Source organism: Lutzomyia longipalpis, chromosome 3 (genome assembly GCF_024334085.1).
Source record: "Lutzomyia longipalpis isolate SR_M1_2022 chromosome 3, ASM2433408v1".
In the NCBI taxonomy this organism is placed as follows: Eukaryota; Metazoa; Arthropoda; class Insecta; order Diptera; family Psychodidae; genus Lutzomyia; species Lutzomyia longipalpis.
The window spans coordinates 5,110,495-5,131,786 of NC_074709.1; the positions used below are offsets into that span (position 1 = coordinate 5,110,495).

General features: G+C 32.3%; 3 protein-coding genes across 4 annotated transcripts in view; all 3 read left to right on the forward strand.

Annotated features, from left to right (window-relative positions):
* Window positions 1–20,261, forward strand: part of LOC129791553 (kalirin) — a 46,467-nt gene extending 26,206 nt beyond the window's left edge. Inside the window, exons 9-21 of one of the 2 annotated variants that reach the window (XM_055829732.1) lie at window positions 2,171–2,255; window positions 8,027–8,396; window positions 8,498–8,599; window positions 8,723–8,838; window positions 8,974–9,090; window positions 9,160–9,349; window positions 10,770–10,907; window positions 11,053–11,325; window positions 11,429–11,655; window positions 18,171–19,005; window positions 19,079–19,326; window positions 19,388–19,928; window positions 20,000–20,261. In XM_055829732.1, coding sequence (XP_055685707.1) covers window positions 2,171–2,255; window positions 8,027–8,396; window positions 8,498–8,599; window positions 8,723–8,838; window positions 8,974–9,090; window positions 9,160–9,349; window positions 10,770–10,907; window positions 11,053–11,325; window positions 11,429–11,655; window positions 18,171–19,005; window positions 19,079–19,326; window positions 19,388–19,928; window positions 20,000–20,107 — 3,350 coding nt within the window. In that variant the 3' untranslated portion in view covers window positions 20,108–20,261. Of the gene's footprint in view, window positions 1–2,170; window positions 2,256–8,026; window positions 8,397–8,497; window positions 8,600–8,722; window positions 8,839–8,973; window positions 9,091–9,159; window positions 9,350–10,769; window positions 10,908–11,052; window positions 11,326–11,428; window positions 11,656–16,847; window positions 16,889–18,170; window positions 19,006–19,078; window positions 19,327–19,387; window positions 19,929–19,999 lie in introns of those variants that run through there. The other variant, XM_055829733.1, reaches the window with a different exon arrangement.
* The window catches only part of LOC129791558 (trifunctional purine biosynthetic protein adenosine-3), a 1,078,967-nt gene that overhangs the window by 436,883 nt on the left and 620,792 nt on the right, over window positions 1–21,292 (forward strand). The window lies entirely within an intron of this gene.
* Window positions 1–21,292, forward strand: part of LOC129791559 (potassium/sodium hyperpolarization-activated cyclic nucleotide-gated channel 3) — a 1,048,222-nt gene that overhangs the window by 295,779 nt on the left and 731,151 nt on the right. The gene's annotated exons all lie outside the window — the stretch shown is intronic.

Below are 21,292 nucleotides of genomic sequence, written 5' to 3' on the forward strand. Positions count from 1 at the left end.
AGGAGATAAAGTTTCAATATAAAATTAAAAATTTGTCACGTTTCTTGATGGAAAGATGTGTGTTGGATACAATGTCATGTACACACAACATCTTCGTTGAGCCATTTGAACATTGAGTTTGATTAAGGATTATTTCATGTTATCCTTATCAGAAGTCTTTTCTCTGAGGTTCTTTCGGTTGTTTTTGAGCAATAAAAAAAGATTAGAAGGGAATATTTCAACGTTAGAAAATGTTACAAATAAATTTCAATCAATTTTATTTTAAGGGCTTCAAATTTCTAACGTGTGGAACATTAGTAGTGTAGTCAAGGAGAATTTTTGGATGTCCAAACTTACTATAACATCAGACAGTTTGGGTTTTTCTTAGGAGGTCAGTAGGAATTATTTTCATCCAAAACGTTAAGAGAACTAAATTAAACGTCTAACGTAAGAAAGCAGATGTCAAAGCTTCGAAAATGAACGTGAAACGCTAGGAAAAATTGTCAAATATTAGACTTGAAACTTAGTAGTTAGAAAAAAAACGTTTTGACAGAAATGTCAAAGTTAGAAATGTCAAGCGGTAGAAAAATGTCAAAAGTTGGCAAAGATACTCACAAATCATTAGAATAAGAATGTTAGAAATATCTAAGTTTGAATATTAAACGTTTGAATAGAAATGTCATTAGTTAAAAGAGAATCGTCTAATCTTAAAATAAAAACTTCAAACGCTAGAAAACATCTCAAATATTAGAAATGTCAAGCTTTGGAAAAATATCAAACGTTAGAAAGATTTTAGGATGATTAAAAAATGTAATTTCAACCGTTAGACGAGAAGCTTCAAACATTTGATAAGAAATTTCAAATCTTTAAAAGGGAAATTTCTAATTTTAAAATTGGAACGTCAAACGCTTCAATAGAAATGTCAAATACTTGAATAGAAATGTCAAACATTAGAACTAGAAATGTCAAACCTTTAAAAATACACAAACAAACTGTCAAAAGCTACTCATTTGAATGCAACAACCTTCAGTACAATTTAGTAATCTCAAACTTTAAATTAAAAGAAAAATTTAAATACTTGAATAAATATTTTAATATCCAAATTAGCGAAATGAAACCAAAGAATAAAAATTCCAATCTCAATGTCAAGATTGATGACTCAAAAATTAATTGATTATATTGAGTACATACTTGAGATATTATAGCCTCATATACCAAAAACTTGTGAAGCATTATGTTACCAACTAGAAAACTTATGTATAAACTTTGAATTCTTCTCTTCATCTTCTCATAGAACATGTACTACATGTAGTAGATGTGACAATGAGAATTACAATTTAAGCGCAAAGTGTGGCAAAGTAGTGTTGAAAATATTGTGGTTAAATTTCCCATGGGAGCGCGCAACACCCATTAAATTCATCCCAAATTCAAACAAACGCGTATATAATTAAAAGTGCGATGCTGAGGCAACGAGAGGCACGACTCAAATAGCCCGTCGTGCAATGGGGAATGTGTGGTGAAGGAGAAGAGCTAGTTGTCGTGCATACTGAGAGGAAGAAAAAAAAAAGACAAAGTGAGGGGGACATATAGAGGAGAGAAAGTGTGGGTGTGAAGTGTGTTAATCATGGATTTGAGCTTGAGGTCAATCTACAGGAATTTCAATCGAAAAGACTCAACAGGAACGACAACAGGTGTGTTTTTGCGTGATAAATGCAATAACATTGGCTCATGAAGGATTTTAGTTAACAACATACACCAGCAACAACTTACTCGCCTATATACCTACTAAACGCAACCCTTATTAAACCCACCCACTTTCCATCTTTTTGCCACATGCACATACACGCCATGTCACGGAAAAAAAAGACCTCTCGCCGTCGCATTGTTCTGAAATGCGAATGAAAGAATCACTGGGGGAGTTTATACATATAATATTGTGTGGGACCTCGGTGAAGAATTTTATGTTTATAGGGGATGGGTGATGGGTGGGTGGAAGGAGAGAGAACCACTTGACTGCTTAATAACGCTAAACACGAAAGAATTTATGGGGAAAATTTCTCCCTCATATTATTTTCACGCTGTTTTATTTTATGTATAAATTATTTTATTAAGAAATTATTTTTTGCACGATATTGTAAAAAAAAATTTCTTCTCCAAATCACCTTGTTCTTGTTTCATTTTTTTTTTGCAGCAGCAGCAGTTGCCGAAGCAGCTGGGGGAGCAGTGAGTGAAAATAATACAACTAGTACAGCTTCACCGGTCAATAAACGACGTGGGTATGTAAATTTCCGATTAATTTCCCTCCATCTACGACAATTTCCCCAATAAAGTGTGCCTCTATGTGTGCAAAGAGAAGTATTTTACACAAAGTGGGGTGGACTGAGAAGTGCGGGTAAAATGTATAAATGTTGCCAAAGTGATTGAGAATTAGTGATAATGTCCCTTTTCCCACCCCCATACTCTCCCTATTACCACATCTTCCTTCCCCAACCCTTCCTCAACCCCTTTTATATTTACTCAAGAGACGCGCACCATTTTCTGTGGTAATTGAGGGGAATGTGACAAAGGAAGAGGCTTATAGCATATTGCACAGACTATTTGCATTGCTTTCAATGAAAAGGGGGATTTTTGGTGATGGAATAGATTTTGGGGGTTTTCGGACACAAATTCCATGTAATGAACCGAAATACAAACAAACTTCTTATGACCCCCATTATGCCTAATGATAAAGGCATAAAGTTGCTTAATTTGTGTTATGTTTTGTAGAACTCAATTTTATAGAAGGATTTTTGAAGCATAAAACTTACCAGATGGTTTTTTAAAAAAAAGGTAATTTTATGCAGAAAATACTGAGTTTCTTCGTGAGAAGATGCCTCTGTTGAAACTTCAAAAAAAAAGACGCTGAATATTGAAGTAAAATAAAGGATTTGGTAACGAAAAAAAACGGCTTAAAATTTTAAATTAGCAATTTTTGGCAGTTTTTTTTTGTGAAATTCTAACGTTTGACAATCATTTTCTAATATTTCTTTTATTAGGATTGAGGTCGATTTTCTAATTTTTGACTCTAATTTTTGAGGTCTCTTCTAATGTATGATGGTTCTATTCTAAGATTTTACATTTATTTTCTAATATTTGGCTTTTTTTTTAAACATTTGATTGGTATTTTCTAGTTTTTGACTATTCTGTGAATGCTTGATGTTTATTTTCTAATGTTTGAACTTTTTCTTACGTTTGAAGTTTTTCTTTCATTTTTCGTTTATTTTGTCGTTTAACATCTATTCCAACGTAGGATATTTTATTTATTTTTTATTTCAAATAGTTTTTTTTTATAACATTTAAGTTTTCTTTTTTTGAATTTAGATGATTCGAAAAAACGCGAATTTTTATCCGAAAGTTTGACGTTTCTTTTTAAATTTTTGACATTTATTTTGTACGCGTGACATATTTTTCTTCATCGTTTGACGTTTCTTCTGACGTTTGATATTTATTCTTTGCTTTAGACGCTTTGAACACTTGTTATAACGTTTAATAGTTCATTTTTAATGACTTAATTAATCTTTAAATTAAGAAATATTTTCTTTTGACTTCTAAAAGAAAACCTAAACTGTCTAAACGTAATGAGTTTAAGCACCAAAATATCTTCTCTGGCTATTTCCCATTGCTAAAAAAAAGTATTTTATAAAGAAAATAATTAGGGAAACTTACAAATAAGAATAATTCGGGAAGTAAAATTTAAATTTTCTCCACTCTCTCCTAATTTCTTTTTTTTTTCAAAATAATTAATTTCATATCGGTTTTTTTTTGTGCTGAAAAGAATGTTGGCAATTTATGCTGCGAAGAAAACACTCGAGAAGTATTTTCTGATGAGATTTTTTTTCTTCTTCTAAAACACTTTATTTTTAGTATAAGAAGAAGTAAATACATAAATTTGTATGCTGCTTTTTGGTGGTAGACGCAGCGGGGAGTTTTGGGTGGCAAAAATTTATAACACTATGTGGGATTCTCACAACTTTGACCGTGATGATGGTGTATTTGTATGTATATTATGTTCAATAATGTGTACACATAATGTGCAAAAGTAAAGCGGAAGTGAGTAATACTAAATGGGAGAATAAGAGAAAAAAAATGAGAAACGAAAAGAAATTGTAAAGTCAAAAGGGAAAATTTTACACCAAGAAACTTTCAATTGAAGAAAATTTATTGAAGAGTAAGGTTCTCGTTTTATTTGTGCTGTGAGTATTATTTTACATTTTTTTACACGTAAAAATTTCTTAGGGTATGTTGGTTTCTTTCATTGGTTTTTATATCAAAGTGAGGAGTTATCAGTGGAGGTACAATATAGTATGGGAATTGGCGTGAACACAGAGTTGGGAAAATTGAAAAAAAAGAGAGAAAAGTAAAAAAGGCCAAAAGAGTTGTGGTCCCATGTTAAGTGAGGTAGAGAAAGAGTGAGTGTATATGAGTGTCTGTGACGTGCTTATGGATTTTTATTGACAATCCCCCATTTGGGGTTTTTCTTGTGCTCCATAATAACGTGAAAATCTCACATGGAAATGGACTTTGGGAGTCTTATCACACACACACGCTGTGAAGGAGACTTTCCACACATTGCTTATGGTGGAAATATTTTGCTCTTTATAAAAATTCTTTTCTTTCTTTTTATTCGCCTCAGTAGAGGTTGCTATAGTGCCCCTGATATGACTTCCCTCTGCAACATACAGACGGTGTTTTTTTTCTTCTTCTTACTTATACTTTTTATTCCTTATCACACCCGCCTGATATTGTAACGAACGAACGAAACGAATACATGGGCAAGCAAAGAGAGGAACTTGGTGTATTTATTTATTTTTTTTATCCACCCAATTGCAAAATACACCCAAAGGTGTTTATTTAATAATCTCAACTGTAATGGCTTGAAGGAGGGAGAAAGGTATATAATATATTTTGTCACTTGGACAGACATATTTCACGTACACTCCTTCCCAAATCAATTTACTCACAATATATTGGAAGTTAGGTATACCTACTTATTCCCCTCAAACAAGCACACAATTCAAGTTCCATACAACTTACTAATCAGTTTATTACACATTTTCATGTAAAACTGCAATTGTTCCGTTTGGACGGGCGTTGATTTGATGAATTTCCCCAAAAAAAATGTCTTATTTCTCCTTAATTCCATGTGTGGCCTAAAGTCAGTGGTTTAGTGCTTAACTTGAGGACTTTTAGTGTATTTTTATATAGCCATTATGTAGTGAAGTTTAAAAGCAGAATTATTAATCCATATGATGCATTCTGTGAAGAGCTTTTTAGGGAATTTCCTGCAAATTCATTTTTCATTGAGGATTAAAATTGTGAACATTTTGTGAAATAATAAAAAAATCATAAAGTTTCGTTTAAATTTCAAAAGAACCTTTAAAAAAAACTCTAAAATTAAAATTCTCAATGGAAATTTCATAATTCTGCAACATAATTTTTCATAGTTTAAAAAAAAAACTCACAATTAATTTCAATCTTACGGAGACTAAGCTAAGTGATAATGTTGTTGCTGATAAGTCATGTGATTATGTGTGTTACGTTTGATTGAAAAGTGACAAGAGGAATAACACATAAACTCTTGATTTTTCATTTCAATTGAAGAAAAAAAAACAGAAATTTAATATCTTTTGTGTGAAATTTTGCGTTCAAGACAAAATATTATCATTTTATAGTGAAAATTGCAATATGATGTGACATTCCAATTCATCTCACCCCCTGGCGCGCTCTCTTTTCCCTATCTCTATGTAGTTTTATTGATGGAAGGATGCTGGTATTCCCATGAATATTGCATGTAGATGTCTTTTTATCGTTGCTCTTCTTACAATTTTTTCCGGTGCAGGAGAGAGAAAAAGAGTGGTGTGTATAAAAAAAATCCAAAAGGTGGAAAAGTGAAAATTGTGTTGTGAGAAAATGGGATTGAATTCATGCAGTGATTGCATTTACTATTTTTGCTCCTGCTGCCTGTGCTGCTGCTTATCTAGGTAAGGCACAGACGACGACGAAAAAAAAAACGAAGGAAAAAGAAATCTCTCAAAGATGATGAATAATGTCAGAAGAATTTATTTTTATGATATCCTTGTGACACAAAATCATTTCATTTTTTGCATTTTTTTTTCTCCTCAAATGCAATTTTTGCTCAATTTCACACAGATATTCTTCTGAAGCTCAAAAGGTTTTTCTTATCTAATCTGATAGTTACTTCGAAAGAAAAAAAAATGCTTCAATACACAGAGAAGGAAAATAGGAAGGAATATGTAAAGTGATGGAAAAAGAGGAGTGATTTTCTCATCCATCCCATTTTCCATGTAAATTGTCTATCACATCGCAATTAGAATGACATCTGGATGAGAGATGTAGAAGAAGTATAAAAGGAATCTCTGTGCTGTGTTCTATATAAAGTTCTCAAGCACAATGTTAATTTTGTCCTCAAAAGGGGCAAATCAATTAATCCTTTTTCTCCCACATTTAATTTATATTCTGTTGTTTTGAAGGAAATATTCGCCTTTGCTATGTGATTCGATCTTTGGATGAGTTCAATTTAAGACTGAATTTTTGTTAGATCAATAAAATCCTAAGAAATTAATTAAGGAGAAAAATATACTAAATGTGAATAGATTTAAGGCCTGAAAATTTATTGTCTTTTTCGAGAATAAAAAAGATCGAAACGTCGCTAAGTTAAAAAAAAATTCTACCTTTTCTTTACTTTTGTCTGCTCTTTAAAATTAAGCCAATTTTCAACAAATAAATTTTTTATTAGAACGTAAAAAGGACTTTCAGAGATCCTCAAAACCAACAAGAAGAATGTTCCGAATGTGAATCGATTTAAGGCATGATGAAGACAATTAAAAAATCAAAGCATCGCTATAAGACCGATAAGTGTTGCCTTTTCATTTCTAATTGACTGATTTTCAAAGTTTAGCAAATTTTCAACAATTTTTTTAATGAGAAAGAAAAAAATATTTCATAAAATCGAAACGTCGCTATATTGCAGAAAAATATATTTTTAATTATTTTTGACTGCTTTTCAAAGCAAGAAAGTAGCAAACTTTCAACAATTCATTTTATTTGAGAGAAAGAAAAAATGAATTTTCTATGTTTAACGATTTTCTTAAAGCCTGAAGAAGACAATTAAAAATTCGAAGCGTCGCTATAAGATCGATAAGTGTTGCCTTTTCATTTCTAATTGACTGCTTTTCAAAGTCTTGCAAACATTCAACAAAAAAATTCTCAAAATCTTGAAAAGAAAACAAAATATTTAAATGCAAATTTATTCGGGAACTTATTTGCCCCTTTCTGGTGTCTCTGTGTTGTCTATAAATTCTCCTAAATAATGCTCAATTGATGTAGAATCTGTTTGAGAAGTGGGGGATAGAGACATCAGTAAAAGGGGGTTGTTTAATTTTTTAATACTACACCAAACCTCCCTTAAATTAAGGCAACGTCACTCATTCATTTCCCAAGGACGATAAACAATTAAATAATACAAAAAGGTTATTCACAATTTTAGCTTCAAAATAATTGAAATATAATTTATTTAAAAAAAAGGAGGTGATTGTTGCATAAAGAAGGGGTGAAATAAAACGGAAATTGATTCCTTAATATCCTTTCGTTTCACATGGGAAGAGGGAAATTTCTCTCTCTCTCTCTCGATACTAATTTAATCATAAATTAACCTTTAGAGATTCCTTAATACGTCTTACACGCACACATTTCCCAAAAGATACCTTACCCATCGTCTTGTTGTGTTGTCTATATGCAACCATTTAACTCCTACCGGGTCTACTCTGCTTGTATATAATATTCCCCATAAGAGTTTGCGAGAAAGCAATGGTCCTAATCGAAAATTGATGTGTGCACGAGAGAGGTCTATGATTGGGCGGTGTGTGTGTGTGAGAAGGATGATGATGAAATGGGGAAGAGCAATCGGAAGTGAATGATGTGCAATCAATGAGATACCTAATTGATTTCCTCTTTTCACTCTCTGTGTGTGTTTTTGGGCAAAATTTAGGCGTAAATGGTTACCACCACCACTACGGAAACTATCGCAGGGTAAAGTGGATAAACCAACGGATAGGCCATTGATAAAGAAGGGATCGGATAAGCGATTTAAATTACCATCTGATAAGGCAACAGCGGATGAGGAGCCACAATTGCCAACATCACCATTGCAAATCCCACCGACGCACGGAGAAGTGGAGGCCGAGGAGGAGCCAACGTTGGAACTTCCACCACCTATGAAACCCATACAAGATCCCACAGTGGTGGTCAATTCAACGGCACCTAGCTCCGCAACGGCGGATAATTCCACGCTAAAGAACATCGATGTCTGCCCACCGGCGGATCTCACGGAAATTGAGAGAATTTTCAAAGAGAAAATGGTTAGTTATTCCAAAAAAAAAAAAATTATTTTCATTAAAAAGTGATTTTTAAAGGAAATTAAATATTTTATAAAAAAAAATGTTAAATCTTTGTAAAATAGCAACAGCATGAAGGAAAATCAAAAGGCTTAGACACACTGACATCAATTGATGAGAATTCAGCACCAGTTGGTGAGGAAGGACAAGATGAGACAGCGGATGAGGTACTGTATTGATGAAAAAGCATTTTCAACAAATGTTTTATTTGTAGAATAAACCATCACAAGAATATAATTCAATCACAAATCCCATTACTTGTCTCTTGCACGCATTTCCCGCAAAAATAGACGGCAGGAAGTGAGAATACCGTGGAAAATGCACTGAGGAAGAGAAATTACGCTCTCAAGGAGTTAATAGCAACCGAGGAGAAATATATTGAAGACTTAGCTCTTATTGTTGAAGGGTATGTGTTGTTTGTGAATACGGACGAATGATGCAATCTATTTTCAATTTAAAATTAAAGCAAAATTTATTGATTTCCGTGTTAAATTTTAAATGGTGGAGGAATCTCATTTCCTTTTTTGTTACACACACACAGGTACATTCCGGAGATAAGAAATCCAAATAGTGACATTGTAATTCCTGAAGATTTAAAATGCGGAAAGGAGAGGATGGTTTTTGGGAATATTGAGGCAATATACGAGTGGCATAGAGAGTAAGGGAGCTTTTATTTTTTGCTTGTCTTGACTGTGATTTGAAGGATAATTTATGTTTCTCTTTGTAGTTACTTCCTGAAGCAACTTCAACCGTGTGTGACGCACCCAGCAAAGCTAGGACCTCTTATTGAGAAGAGTAAAATAAAATTAAGAATGTATATAGTTTATTGTCAGAATAAGCCAGTATCTGAACATATCGTTGCTGAGCATCAAACATACTTTGAGGAAATTCGGCTGAAGTTGAAGCATAAATTAGTGGTGAGTTTAGCTAAATTCTTCCTGAATTTTCACTTTGAATCACTGTTAAAAATATTTATGCTATTTTAACAGAGACAATTTTTAAAATCTCCTATCAAACTATCAAAACATTGGTCATTTTGACTAATTGAATTGGTGAAAGAAATTTAACAATTTTATTCAACGAAAGAGTACTTCGACACTTTGCGCAATTTGATTTAACAAATAAATCATTCTGTTAATTTTCATGAAGCACTTTGGCTCTTTTGACCAATTTAAATGGTGGAAAGGCATTAAATCATTTTAACAATTAATTTAAGCGAATTTTCCAGACACTGAATAACTTATTTTATTAAAACTGGTGAATTTGTGTTAAGCTTTTCGTATTCACGTGAAACATAGAAACATTGAAACATGCGCTCTTTTTAACACGATATTTATTCTTTAGATGCTTTCAAGGGACATTTCTCATTTAAAACATCTTCTTTGGCCTCATTTACATAAATTCAATGCATTTATTAACTTGGAAAAATTAAATTAAATTAATTCAAATTCGAGAAAGTATAATGTTTCACGTATTGCGTCTATGCATGATCCAAAGAACACGAAATGGTTAAACTGACTGTTTTAATCTGCTATAGTTTCAATTAACTGAATAACTTATACTTTTTTGAATTCGTCGGAAAAGCGATGGGAAAGGAGCAAGAAAAGCGCATGTTTTCTGCAATTAGCGACGTTTCGAATAATTTATATTCATTATCGGGCTTCTGCAAGTTTCACGTTTCTTGTCAAAAAAGAATGGAGGGTATTTTTTGTCAAGAAATGTGAAACTTGCAGAAGCCCGATGATGAATGAAAAATAATTCGAAACATCGCTGATTGCAGAGCAGTTGCGTTTTTCACGCCCCTTTCTCGATGGCTTAAAAAGTTTATTTTGGAATTTAAGTATTTTGAATGTTTCATAACTTTTAAAAAAATAACATCAGTCATTTTAATAATTTAACCCTTGCACGTTTTTTGGGTCATACGTAGACCTAAACGTGAAACATTTTATTTTTCAAATTTTTTATGAATTTAATTATTTTTCCATGTTACAACAAATGCATCAAATTAACGCAAATGAGACAAAAGGAAAAGATTCTGATTTAGAAAAGGCGCCTTAAACATGTTTTAATGTTTTACGTGAACGCGAGAGGGTTAAATATGCTGTTTTGTATCCTTTCACTGAAGAACTTCTGTCAATTTAGCTCTTAAAAATCAGTTAAAAACTGGATGTAGAAGGAATCCAACAGCCGTAAAAAACTAAATTTGAGAAAAAGAAAAAGAAAGTAACTGATATATTCTGCCAAAATACCATTTCACTGATTACTTCAGACATTTTAACCAAATTTTCTTAAAGAGTGAAAATTTCTCATCTTTTGTATTTCTTTGTTTCATTAAAGATAAATGACCTTCTGATAAAGCCTGTTCAGCGATTAATGAAGTACGAGTTGATTCTCAAGGATGTCCTGAAGCAAACGGAAAAGGCAGGTCTTCAAGAGGAATGCACAAGTTTGCAGCAGGCTATCAATGTTATGAATGTGAGTAAAATTGTGGAGGAGAAGAGAATCTTTTGTTGTGTGAAGAAGAAGAAGAAAAAAAAAGGATAAAGTGGAAATTTTTCACATTCCTGAGTGATTTTTCTCCCTTTTTCACCAACCCCTCGCTTTCTTTGTGTGTGTGTAGGTGATTCCAAAAGAGGCCAATGATATGATGGATGTGGGGAGGCTGCAGAATTTTGAAGGAAAAATCACAGCTCAAGGAAATTTACTACTTCATGGTCCACTTTTGTGTATTGAATGCAATAATGGTGCAAGTTCAGATAGGAATTCCAGTACAACGCAAAAACCGAAGGAACTTCAGGTGTTTCTCTTTGATCAGAGTATTATATTTTCTGAGATATCCGGTAGGAAGACACAATTCACAAATCCCGGTTACATCTATAAAATTCACATACAAGTAAGTTTGAGAGATTTAAAGATTTAACGAAGGCGCCCATTTAATGCTACACAGAGAGAATACTTAATGAGCTAAATTCCCTCATTTCATTTCTCTCGCATAGCTCAATAAGATGATTCTGAAGGATATCTCAAATGCCAGTGGTGATAAATTCCTGATAAGGTCAACGGATCACAAGCGACAGGGTGTGGGGTACATTTGTACAGCAGCCACGGGTGAAATGCACAAAAAGTGGTATAACAAGATATCGGAAATAATAAGAAATCAGAGTGATTTTGCCAATGCCATTCAGCGACCCATAGACTACCAGAAGGAGCTCAATAAGAATTCGTGAGTCCAACAAATTATTTCTCTCTCTACTAACAAAACTAATGAGCAGCCACAGATGAATCATTTCGCAATTTCACTAATACCCTAAAATATCTGCGGGGATATATTGTTTTTTTTTTTAATGAAGAATTATTTATTGCGCTAAAATGCCATTAATGAAAAAAACTTTCAATTTATGTGCATTTCCTCTTGTTGCGAGAAAACAAAAAAGGTATGAGAATTAATTTTAATACAGAAAAAAATGTACTTGATGCAAATCGAATGAAGAAAAATTGGAAATCTTTATTAAGATTAAGATCACCGTCACTGCTTCTACTCAAAGGAGTTTATTCATCTTTGTGTGGGGAAAATCATCATTTGAGGAATTTATTGGAATATGCGTAATCTTGTAGAGAAGCGTAAAAGAATAAGAAATTCCTAAACAGATTTATCAATTTCCTATTTTTCTATTTTTTTTTGGGAAAGATTTACCCAAAAATTCAAACAATGACATCACTACAGTCATACCCCGTATTATCAAGTCTTGGTTAAATTCTTCTTACTCATTAAAATTAATGGGTGAGAAGAGTTTAACCAAGACTTGATAAAACGGGGATGACTGTATTGTGTTTCAGTCTCTTTCAATGCATGAAACATGAAAATTCAACAATGAAACTCACCGATGAAACATTATCGCCAATGTTTCACACGGTTAACACTTGGAGGATCGAAGTTTGTAACCTCAAAAGTTTAACCTTCATTTTCTCTCGAAAGAAAATATTTTCAAAGTTTTCTTTCGGCGAACTTGAAGTAATGGAACTTGCCTACACACAGATGTAGAAATTATCACGATATGTTTAAGAGATTTTTACTCTTCGATTTAAAAAATCTCTAATTGGCCACAGTGGCCAGCAAAATCCTCCAGAGTTAAAGAGAGATAAAAAATACAATTAGTGACGTCATTTATTGCAATTTTGCGTAAAATGAGAAATAGAGTCTGTGTTAATTTCTTATTCTTTCATGATTCTCAAGGAGATTAATTGTGTTCCTCGAATGAAGGTTTTGTTTTCATACAAAGTCGAATAAACTCCTTTTTCATTCTTACTTTATATTTAACACTGATATTATTGAATACAAAAAAAACAGAGATTATTTAGTGAGCAGAAAAAATTGCCAAAAGGTATTATTTTTAATAAAAAAAAATCCATAAAATCATTTAGAGAAAAAAATAAAAACAAAGCATGATATGAATAAAAACATTTTTCGTTGAATCGTTAAAAGTGTTTGGCACGAATTAAACAAATAAAAAAAAAACAAGTTAAAAAAAATGAGTATTCAATGTAAAATATTCTATTTCACACAACAAGAAATATAAAAAAAAATTATGTGAATTTGGGAAAATAATAAAAACAAAACATATAGAGGTAGAAAATGTGATAAAATGAGTTTTAAAATTGAAAAACTTCCAATGTAAGGCATCCACCATGTGAAGCCATAAAATTTGAAAAATTTAAGTTGGGTGGAACATATAGAAAAGCATCATTATGGTTATTTATTTATACGCCATTTCAAAGCAACTTTCCTCATATGTTGCTCTACTTGCAAGTTTGATGGATTGTGGGTGGTGCTTAATTTATTTTCCAATGAAATTACAGCTAAAATTAGAAGAGAACTTGAAAGTTTTCTCTGATTGGTTGAACAAGGTAGAGAAGAGCTTTTATTGGTTTATTTTTACCTGGTTGTATTTTAGTATTTGTGGGTGTAGCTTTTATGCAAAGTTGATTTAAATGTACTAGAATTTAATTTAAATAAACATTGCATCAAGGCTCCACTTGGTTGTGACGTAGAATCGACTTGAGCCAATGAGAACACTTCCTAGATTCATCAGCCAATCAAAGGGCTTCTCTTTGAAACATTCTTCTTCTTCTTATTTATTTTTCTTTCATTTAAAATTGAAACTGAAACAAATCTCCAAAGTTTTTCAAAATAAATGTCTTTACAATCCTTTTGCTCAAAATCAGTTATTGTGCACCAAAAGTTTTTTTTATTGTTAATTTAAAAAAAAAGGAAAACAGAGGAACCTAACAATTATTTCGCAGTGAAATTTTAATTCCAAAAGAAGCTTTTTTTCTTTTTCCTAAATATATCAATATAAATTTTATTAAAGAAAATTCATTCTTGTGATTTTTTTCCTTAATAAAAATTCTCTTTTTTTTTAAAATTCATGATCAATGTAAGCAAATTTCTTTCTCATCTCCTCTTCCTGACCATTCTTCATTGTATAGCTAAATACCAAAGGCTATTTTTCTATTAATTGTTTTTTTTTTAAAACGTTTTAATGGGGAAAATTGAACACAAAAAAAATGGTTGCAAGTGAGCACTCTTTTTTCCTTGGAATTATAAATCATTCCAACGAGTTAAAACATTATACATATTCTATATAAAATAAAACTAAAGCATAACAAAAAAATGATATAAAAATCACTCTAATAGATATTAAAAAAAAAGAAGAAAAATGAGTAGATAAAAAATAGTATTGTATATAGGATAAAAAAAACTATATGTTAACTCTCACAAATCTTCCAAAAAAAAAAAACATAAATGTACTGATCAAAAAAAATCACGCTAATAGTTAGAGGAGAATTTAACATTATATAGGACAAGAAAAGGAGTCACGTTGGAAGATTTTATTTATGGCATTTTATTACATTGTAGTGCATAAAATAGAAGACAAAAAAAAGAGAAAATAAAATCGGGGAATAGAAGAACAAACTACACGGCAAGGAAAATTGTGGGGGGTGTTGAAAACAAATAAATATATAGGATACAATAGAAGAAGGAAAAATAAGAGGTTGTAACGTTTGCATTTCTCTTTGAAAAATCTCACCCATTTCGGGGGATGGGGGGTCGTTCTGAGAAGGGTAGTAGGTTGCTCAAAAGAACACAGAGGGAGCAAAGAAAAAAAAGAAAACGAATAAAATATTATATATTGATAAATTATATAGTGTAGTAAAGAAAAACAAGAATAATTAAATTAAATTCCAATATTGCATTCACATCAATACGCGCTAAAGCAATATAAAAGAAAAATTGGGCACTTTTTATGCAAAGAAAATGGTTTTCCATGCAAGGCAACAACTTTTTTGGCCAGGATTTGGATATTTTTAGGTGAGATTCTAAAGAATAAAAAAATTTAGCTAAAAAGAAATGAAAAACCTTTTAGGAAAACTCTCAAAGTGATTGAATTTATTTACTTTTTTGCTATTTTTCAATTCACAATTTTATCACTTTAAAAAAATCTAAAATTTGAGATGACTTTTTAGGCAAAAAATGATTGAAAAAAATCCTCTTTCGATGATAAAAATAATTTAGAGAAAAAAAAGCAAAATTAAAGATCTTTGCTAAATAAAAAAAAAATAGTTTAAAAGAAAATTTTAAAGAGGAAAAATTTATTCATCATCTCTTAAATAAATGTTAGTGTTTCTATTTAATATTAAAAAAAAAAAACAAAAATTTGTGATTCTTGATAAAAAAAAAGGAATAAAATACAAAAATAATCACAATAAATAAAAGAAATGTATTCGAAATAAAATTCAAGAAAAAAAATAAGATAAAAAATACCACCCTCCTTATCAAAGTATATTGTCGTTGTAGTCTGTTTACTTCTTTAGAAAAAAAAAACAAATATTTTGGGACTAAAAAAATGAGTAAAAAAAACCTTAATCACTTTTAGAAGAAAGTGCGGAAAGGTTCTTTCAAAATATTTATGAAAAGAATTTATTTCTTTTTTTGGATAATTTGATGAGAATTTTTTTTTCACAACATTTTCCAAATATAAATTAGTAAAAGAAAATCTTGCTCTTTCCCTTGGTCTTGTAGAAGTTTTTTTTCAAACTGTATAATCACTTTAAAGAGCAGCTATAAAGAAAATAATTAGCACATTACATAGAAAATAACTTTTAAGGCAACAAGAAAAAAAAAGATTCCTTCTGGCTTGAAGAAAGTTCTTAATTCTCTGCTTGAAACTTGAACTCTTTGATCTCTTTCTCAACACTGCAAATAAAACAAAATATTTAGCAAAAAAAATAAGAAGAACTTTAAAAAAAACAAAAACACTTTGAAGGTATTACTGTAAATATTTAATATCTAATGAAAATAACTAACTAAACCAATATTATAAATGTACTTACACACAAAAAAGGTATAACAAGAAAAACTTAAAAAAAAAAATAATCTATATATGGACTTATATATATTTATGCCTACATGGAGAAGAAGGAAACAAAAAATCACAGAGGTTTAAACACAAATAAAAAAAAAGAAGAGATTGATGGTTGATTTTGGGAAAACCAAAGAGAACTTTTTTTTTAAAAAAGAAAAAAGTGGAGCAAGTGTAGAATTTTTTAACAAATTAATTTTACATTTAGAGACAGAAGAAACACAAAAAATATATCTAGTGGAAGGGGAGGAAGTAGCAAAAAAAAGTGAAACAAGGGACAAAGTAGGAAGAGAAGATATTTTTGATAAAATATTAGAGAGAAAAAAACAAGATCATCGTGTTGCTTAAAGAGACACACAAGAATTAAATAAAAAGAAAGAAAGTAACTTTCAAAAATTATTTTCTTAATTTTTTTTTATTCTTTTGTAAATAAACTTTAAAAGAAAATCTTTCTATAATCTTGCGCAATTTTTTTTTCTTCAAGAAATTGGATTTAAAAATAATCTTTTTAATAACAAAAAAATGAAAGATATTTTATTAAAAATCGCTCACAGAAGATTAATAAAAAAAAAACTTTGCGATTGATAAAAGACCAAAAGAAAACAAAAATAATTTGGGATAAAAAAAATGTAGTTTGAGAGGAATAAAACAAAAAGGGAAATATGAAAGAAATCACCAAAAAAAAAAGGAAATACAACCAAAAAAATGCTTTGATGTTATCATGTACATATTCATATATTAGAAATGTATATTAAATTGATAATAAAAAAATGGAAATTAAGTAAAAAAGTAGTTGGTGCTTCTACGGATATTCTGTAGTAACTAATTCAAATTTCAGAAATTCTTATTTTTATTTGAGAAATCTAACATTTTTTTCTATTATTATTGCATGCAATGGACCCCCTTCTAAGTACCCTGTAGAACCCGTAGCAGCTTTATTTGGAAAAGAAATTAACAAAGTTTTATTTTGTGAATTAATATTACTTCTCTTTAGCATCCTCATTCTCTAACACATCGCTGAAAATAATTTAAAAAGTAGGTAGATTTTATTGCTTGTTATTTTTATTTTATGTTGTTTTTTTATGGAGGGAATAAACTGATTTAAAATAGGAATAAAACTACCTATAAAAGATTTTTTTTTAAAATTATTTTGTCAGAAATAATAGAGGAACTTACGAAAAAGAAGTGTAAAAGACATATCAGTATCCATTTGTAAGCTTTTAAAAGTTCATTACAAATTAATTTTTTTAAGCAGAGGAAAGATCGTAAAATCTGCTTAGTACAAAAAAAACAAGATGGCGAATCTTTTAGCTATGATTTTAATAATTTCTTTTCACATTATTCAAGCCTTCTACGATGCATTAAGGGTTGAAATAAGGATATTTTCTAAGGTCTAAAAGATTCTTATGAAGCAATATGGCGAATCTCCTAGCCGCCATTTTGAACTTATTTCCAGCAATATCATTTCGGTTGAGATTTTGACTGGAACCGTTTTCTTGCTTCTCGATTTATATTTTAAACATATTACCAGGCATGAAACGAAATTTGTCATTATCTTCTTAACGTTGTGCAGCAAAAAAGCCATAATTTTGTACTTGAAAAACTGATAAAAATGGTCTGAAAATTTCTTTGGTTATTGTTACTCTGTTATTTGGAATAAAAATTTGGCAAGTACTTACCCAGTTTGAGCAGTAAAATCTGAATAATAGACCTACTAAAGCTCAATTGATATATTGATACTTTTCAATTAAAAATTAATATATAGAAAATCATTTTTGTCTAAATGTAAACGTGTTCAGTTACTGCAAGAAAAAAAATGGCCGTCATTAAAAAAAGCAAAATGATGCTAATTTGTTTCAGGCATTTATCGCATTTATGATTCACCTGGGAGAAACATTTTTAAATGCTTTCATTTGTTTCTTGAATCTTTTTTGCCATCCTTCGTTTTCATTCAATAGAAAATTTTCTAGAAGGCATTCAAATCGATTATTTACGTTTTGAAAAATGACGCCATCTTTTTTTTTTCAAAAGACCTTGATTAATATTTTTCATTAATTATAAAAAATCTACTAGACAGATTTAGATGAAAATTTGTGAAAATCATCTTCAATACATAAAGAAATTTTAGAAAATGGTTTTGATCATATCAGATTTATTATCTATGTGTTATTGAGCAATTAAAAATAATAATTTCAGTTTTATTTAAATCATTTTAAAGGTTAAAATCAGTTTATTCTCCATGTTATTTTTGGATTACACCTACATCAATTTTAACAAACAAATTTTATTTTTTCGTGGATCATTGTAATGATTGTAGTCCTAAATCATCTACACCTGATTGTCTTCATCCACTCACGGGGAAATCCCACAGTCAGCCACTCTTCTCCCTGTCAGCAGCAGCAGCAGCACGCCAGGATGCACCGCGGCTGGACAATAGACGCACAAATGAGGTGAATTCCAACAACGTGACGGATTCGCGACTTTCACGGGAATTTGTGCATTCAATGTCCCTCAATGATGCTGCATCTCCGGGTGTTGTGGTGCAGATAAATCGCAGTGGACGCACGGAGATTGTGTCACGTAGTCAGGATGTTACGGTGCAGGAGGGAATGTCGGCGATACTGAGTTGTCGTTTGCGAAATCATCAGTACACGAAGATTACGTGGCGCAAAACGGAACCGGATGCCTTTGTGGTGCGTCAGGATGAGAAGTTTGATGTTTCAATGGCACCCAATGGGGAAGCGAGGTTGATTGTGAAGAATACCCGGGCATCCGATAGTGGGTTGTATGTGTGCTACGTGGAGAATAGCCTGCATCAGTCGCAGAATCTGCAGTGCACCATTGGGCTGAGTGTTGTGGCGTCTCCAACACCCATTCACGATGATCCCATTCTGAGTATTGTCAATTCCACAACGGTCAAGATTACGTGGAGTCCACCGAATCCGTGTATTGTGGAGTACTGCCAAATTGGGAGCTCTGACTGGGTGACGGAGACAAAGGCACCCGTTCTGCCGAGCTATGAAGTTGGGAACCTCCTAGCCGGTGAGACGTACTCCTTTCGCCTTGTGAACCCAACAACAGGACTCACGGGAGTTTCCAGTCTCTCCGTTACCCTACCCACGAATGATATGGAACTGTGGCAGCAGCAACATGTAAGGATGTCTCATCTTTTTTTTCAAGATTCTCCTTTTTAATTAAATAAATTCCTTTTCTTGTTTTGAATAGTTCTCTCATCGCTACACAATTGTCTCTGAGTTGGGACGTGGGAAATCCTCTGTGGTTCGCCTGGCAAGAGACACAGGAACGGGGCAATTGGTGGCATCGAAGCAAATCTCCCGGAACTTCCAATCTTTTGCACAAACTCAAGCTGAATACAAAGTTATTGCGGCCATTCAGCACACAAATATCGTCAAGGGGCTCTGTCTGTACCAAAATGCCCCCCATCCGGGGACTGATACCATCGTTATGGAGTAGTAAGTAAACTTTATCATTAATTGAGCTTCTCAGGAAACTAATGGGGATGTCCTTTTGCAGCGTACACGGTCCATACCTCCTTTCGTACATTTGCAAAAATGAAGAGTACACCGAAACAACCGTTCAGTTCTTCATGAAGCAACTTCTGCACGGAATCTCCTGGCTGCATTCACGAAAAATCCTCCATTTGGACATTAAGTCGGAAAATATTCTCGTGGATGTGAGCAACATCTACTCTCCTGTGCTGAAAATTATTGATTTCGGCAATCACGTCCGCTACGAACTTGGTGAGAAGGTTCCAGCGAATAATTTAGAATTTGTAGCACCAGAAGTGGTTGCCGATAAGCCACTTAGTGGTGGCACAGATATGTGGAGTGTGGGTGTCTTCCTGTATGTTTTCCTAAGTGGCGTTTCACCATTTCTCGATGATTCCGAGGAGGAAACCAGCGCAAATATCCTCAAGGGGGACTATTGCTTCCCCGAAGACTACTTCAGGGGTATATCAGCTGAAGCGATTGTTTTTGTGCAGAAACTCCTTGTTCTCAATCCCGAAGAACGTCTCACGGTGGATCAGTGTCTAGCAGCACCATGGATTGTTCAGGTAAAAGCTTTCTCTTGCAATTTCCTTCTCCAGAATTAAATAAAATAATAAAAAATTAATCCTTTTTGCAGAATCTTCGCGTTTCCGTGATTACAACATCGAGATTGCAAAATTTCGTAGATCGACGGACGCCTAAAGTTAATTTTGCTGTTCCTACGAGTAAATTCTACGTCAATTAGCATTAATCCTCCGCATTCATATTATGTGGTTTACACAAGGATAGCCAGGCACCATTTCCTGCGCATCTGGACAATATACATACATACATATATATTTTTATATCATAAAATGTTCTTGGCTGTGTCAAAATGATCAATAAATTGTATTATTTCATCCTGAAAAGAATTTAAAAATTTTTTTTTTTAAGCAGGAAGGGCCGAATGTTATACAGCTATGCATTTCTACACCGTTGGTCCGATCGTGATGAAATTTAGTACAAAATCTACTGGCACCAGGCGGTCTTCACCAACGACATTCATTTTTCTCCCAGAGCGCCCCATCGTAGCGCCCCCATATAAATTCTATGTTTTTTTTGACTACTTTTTGAATTTGGCGCCTTTTTTGGTACATTTTGTTGAAAAAAATGAAATGGATGTATTTCACCGCTATCCGTCTCCGTCACACTTTCAGTTTTTCGCGATTTTCTCGCGTTTTCCGCCGAATTTTCCGGGAAAATTGTGTTTTTCATGACCAGGAAGCGATGCCGCGTCGATTGGCATCAAAAATTCCAAAAGTTCGCGAAAATACATTTCCGGGAAAACAGAGTCGTGTAAAATCCCCAACCGTCAAAATTTTCAAATTTGAAAACCAACCGTCAAAATTTCGACCAGCCCCAATTTCCCCACAGAGGGGATCCCCGGGTGCTCCAGAGCACCCCCAGGTACTCTAGGAGCCCCAATCAAGTGTTTCATGCCCAAAAATTTGGAAGAAAACAAGAAAATCAGAAATTTGTGGAAAAGCAAAAAAAGTCTGTTAAATTCAAAAAATCTTGTTCTGGATAAAACGGATAAAACCCTGCAAATGTTTGGTAAGAGAAACACGTTAACGGCTACAAAGATTTTGTCAAGTCGACAGAAACATGGATAAGCTTACGTGAAAAACGTTCTAGTTGGTATTCCATGTTGGCAATGGGAATGCGTTGAAATTGGATTTATCAGTTTGATTGTTCAATGTTAAGAAATTTTATTCTTATCAACACTTTAGTATTAAAAAAAATCATAAATTAGCTTCATGTGAAAAATTATGTTGAAATTAAATTACGAATTAATAGAATGAGTCGTTTGTACGATGTTTTCAGGCAATATTCACAGAATACAGATAACCAATCGGAGATTTTTTGCAAATTAAGTAATTTCATTCGGCTT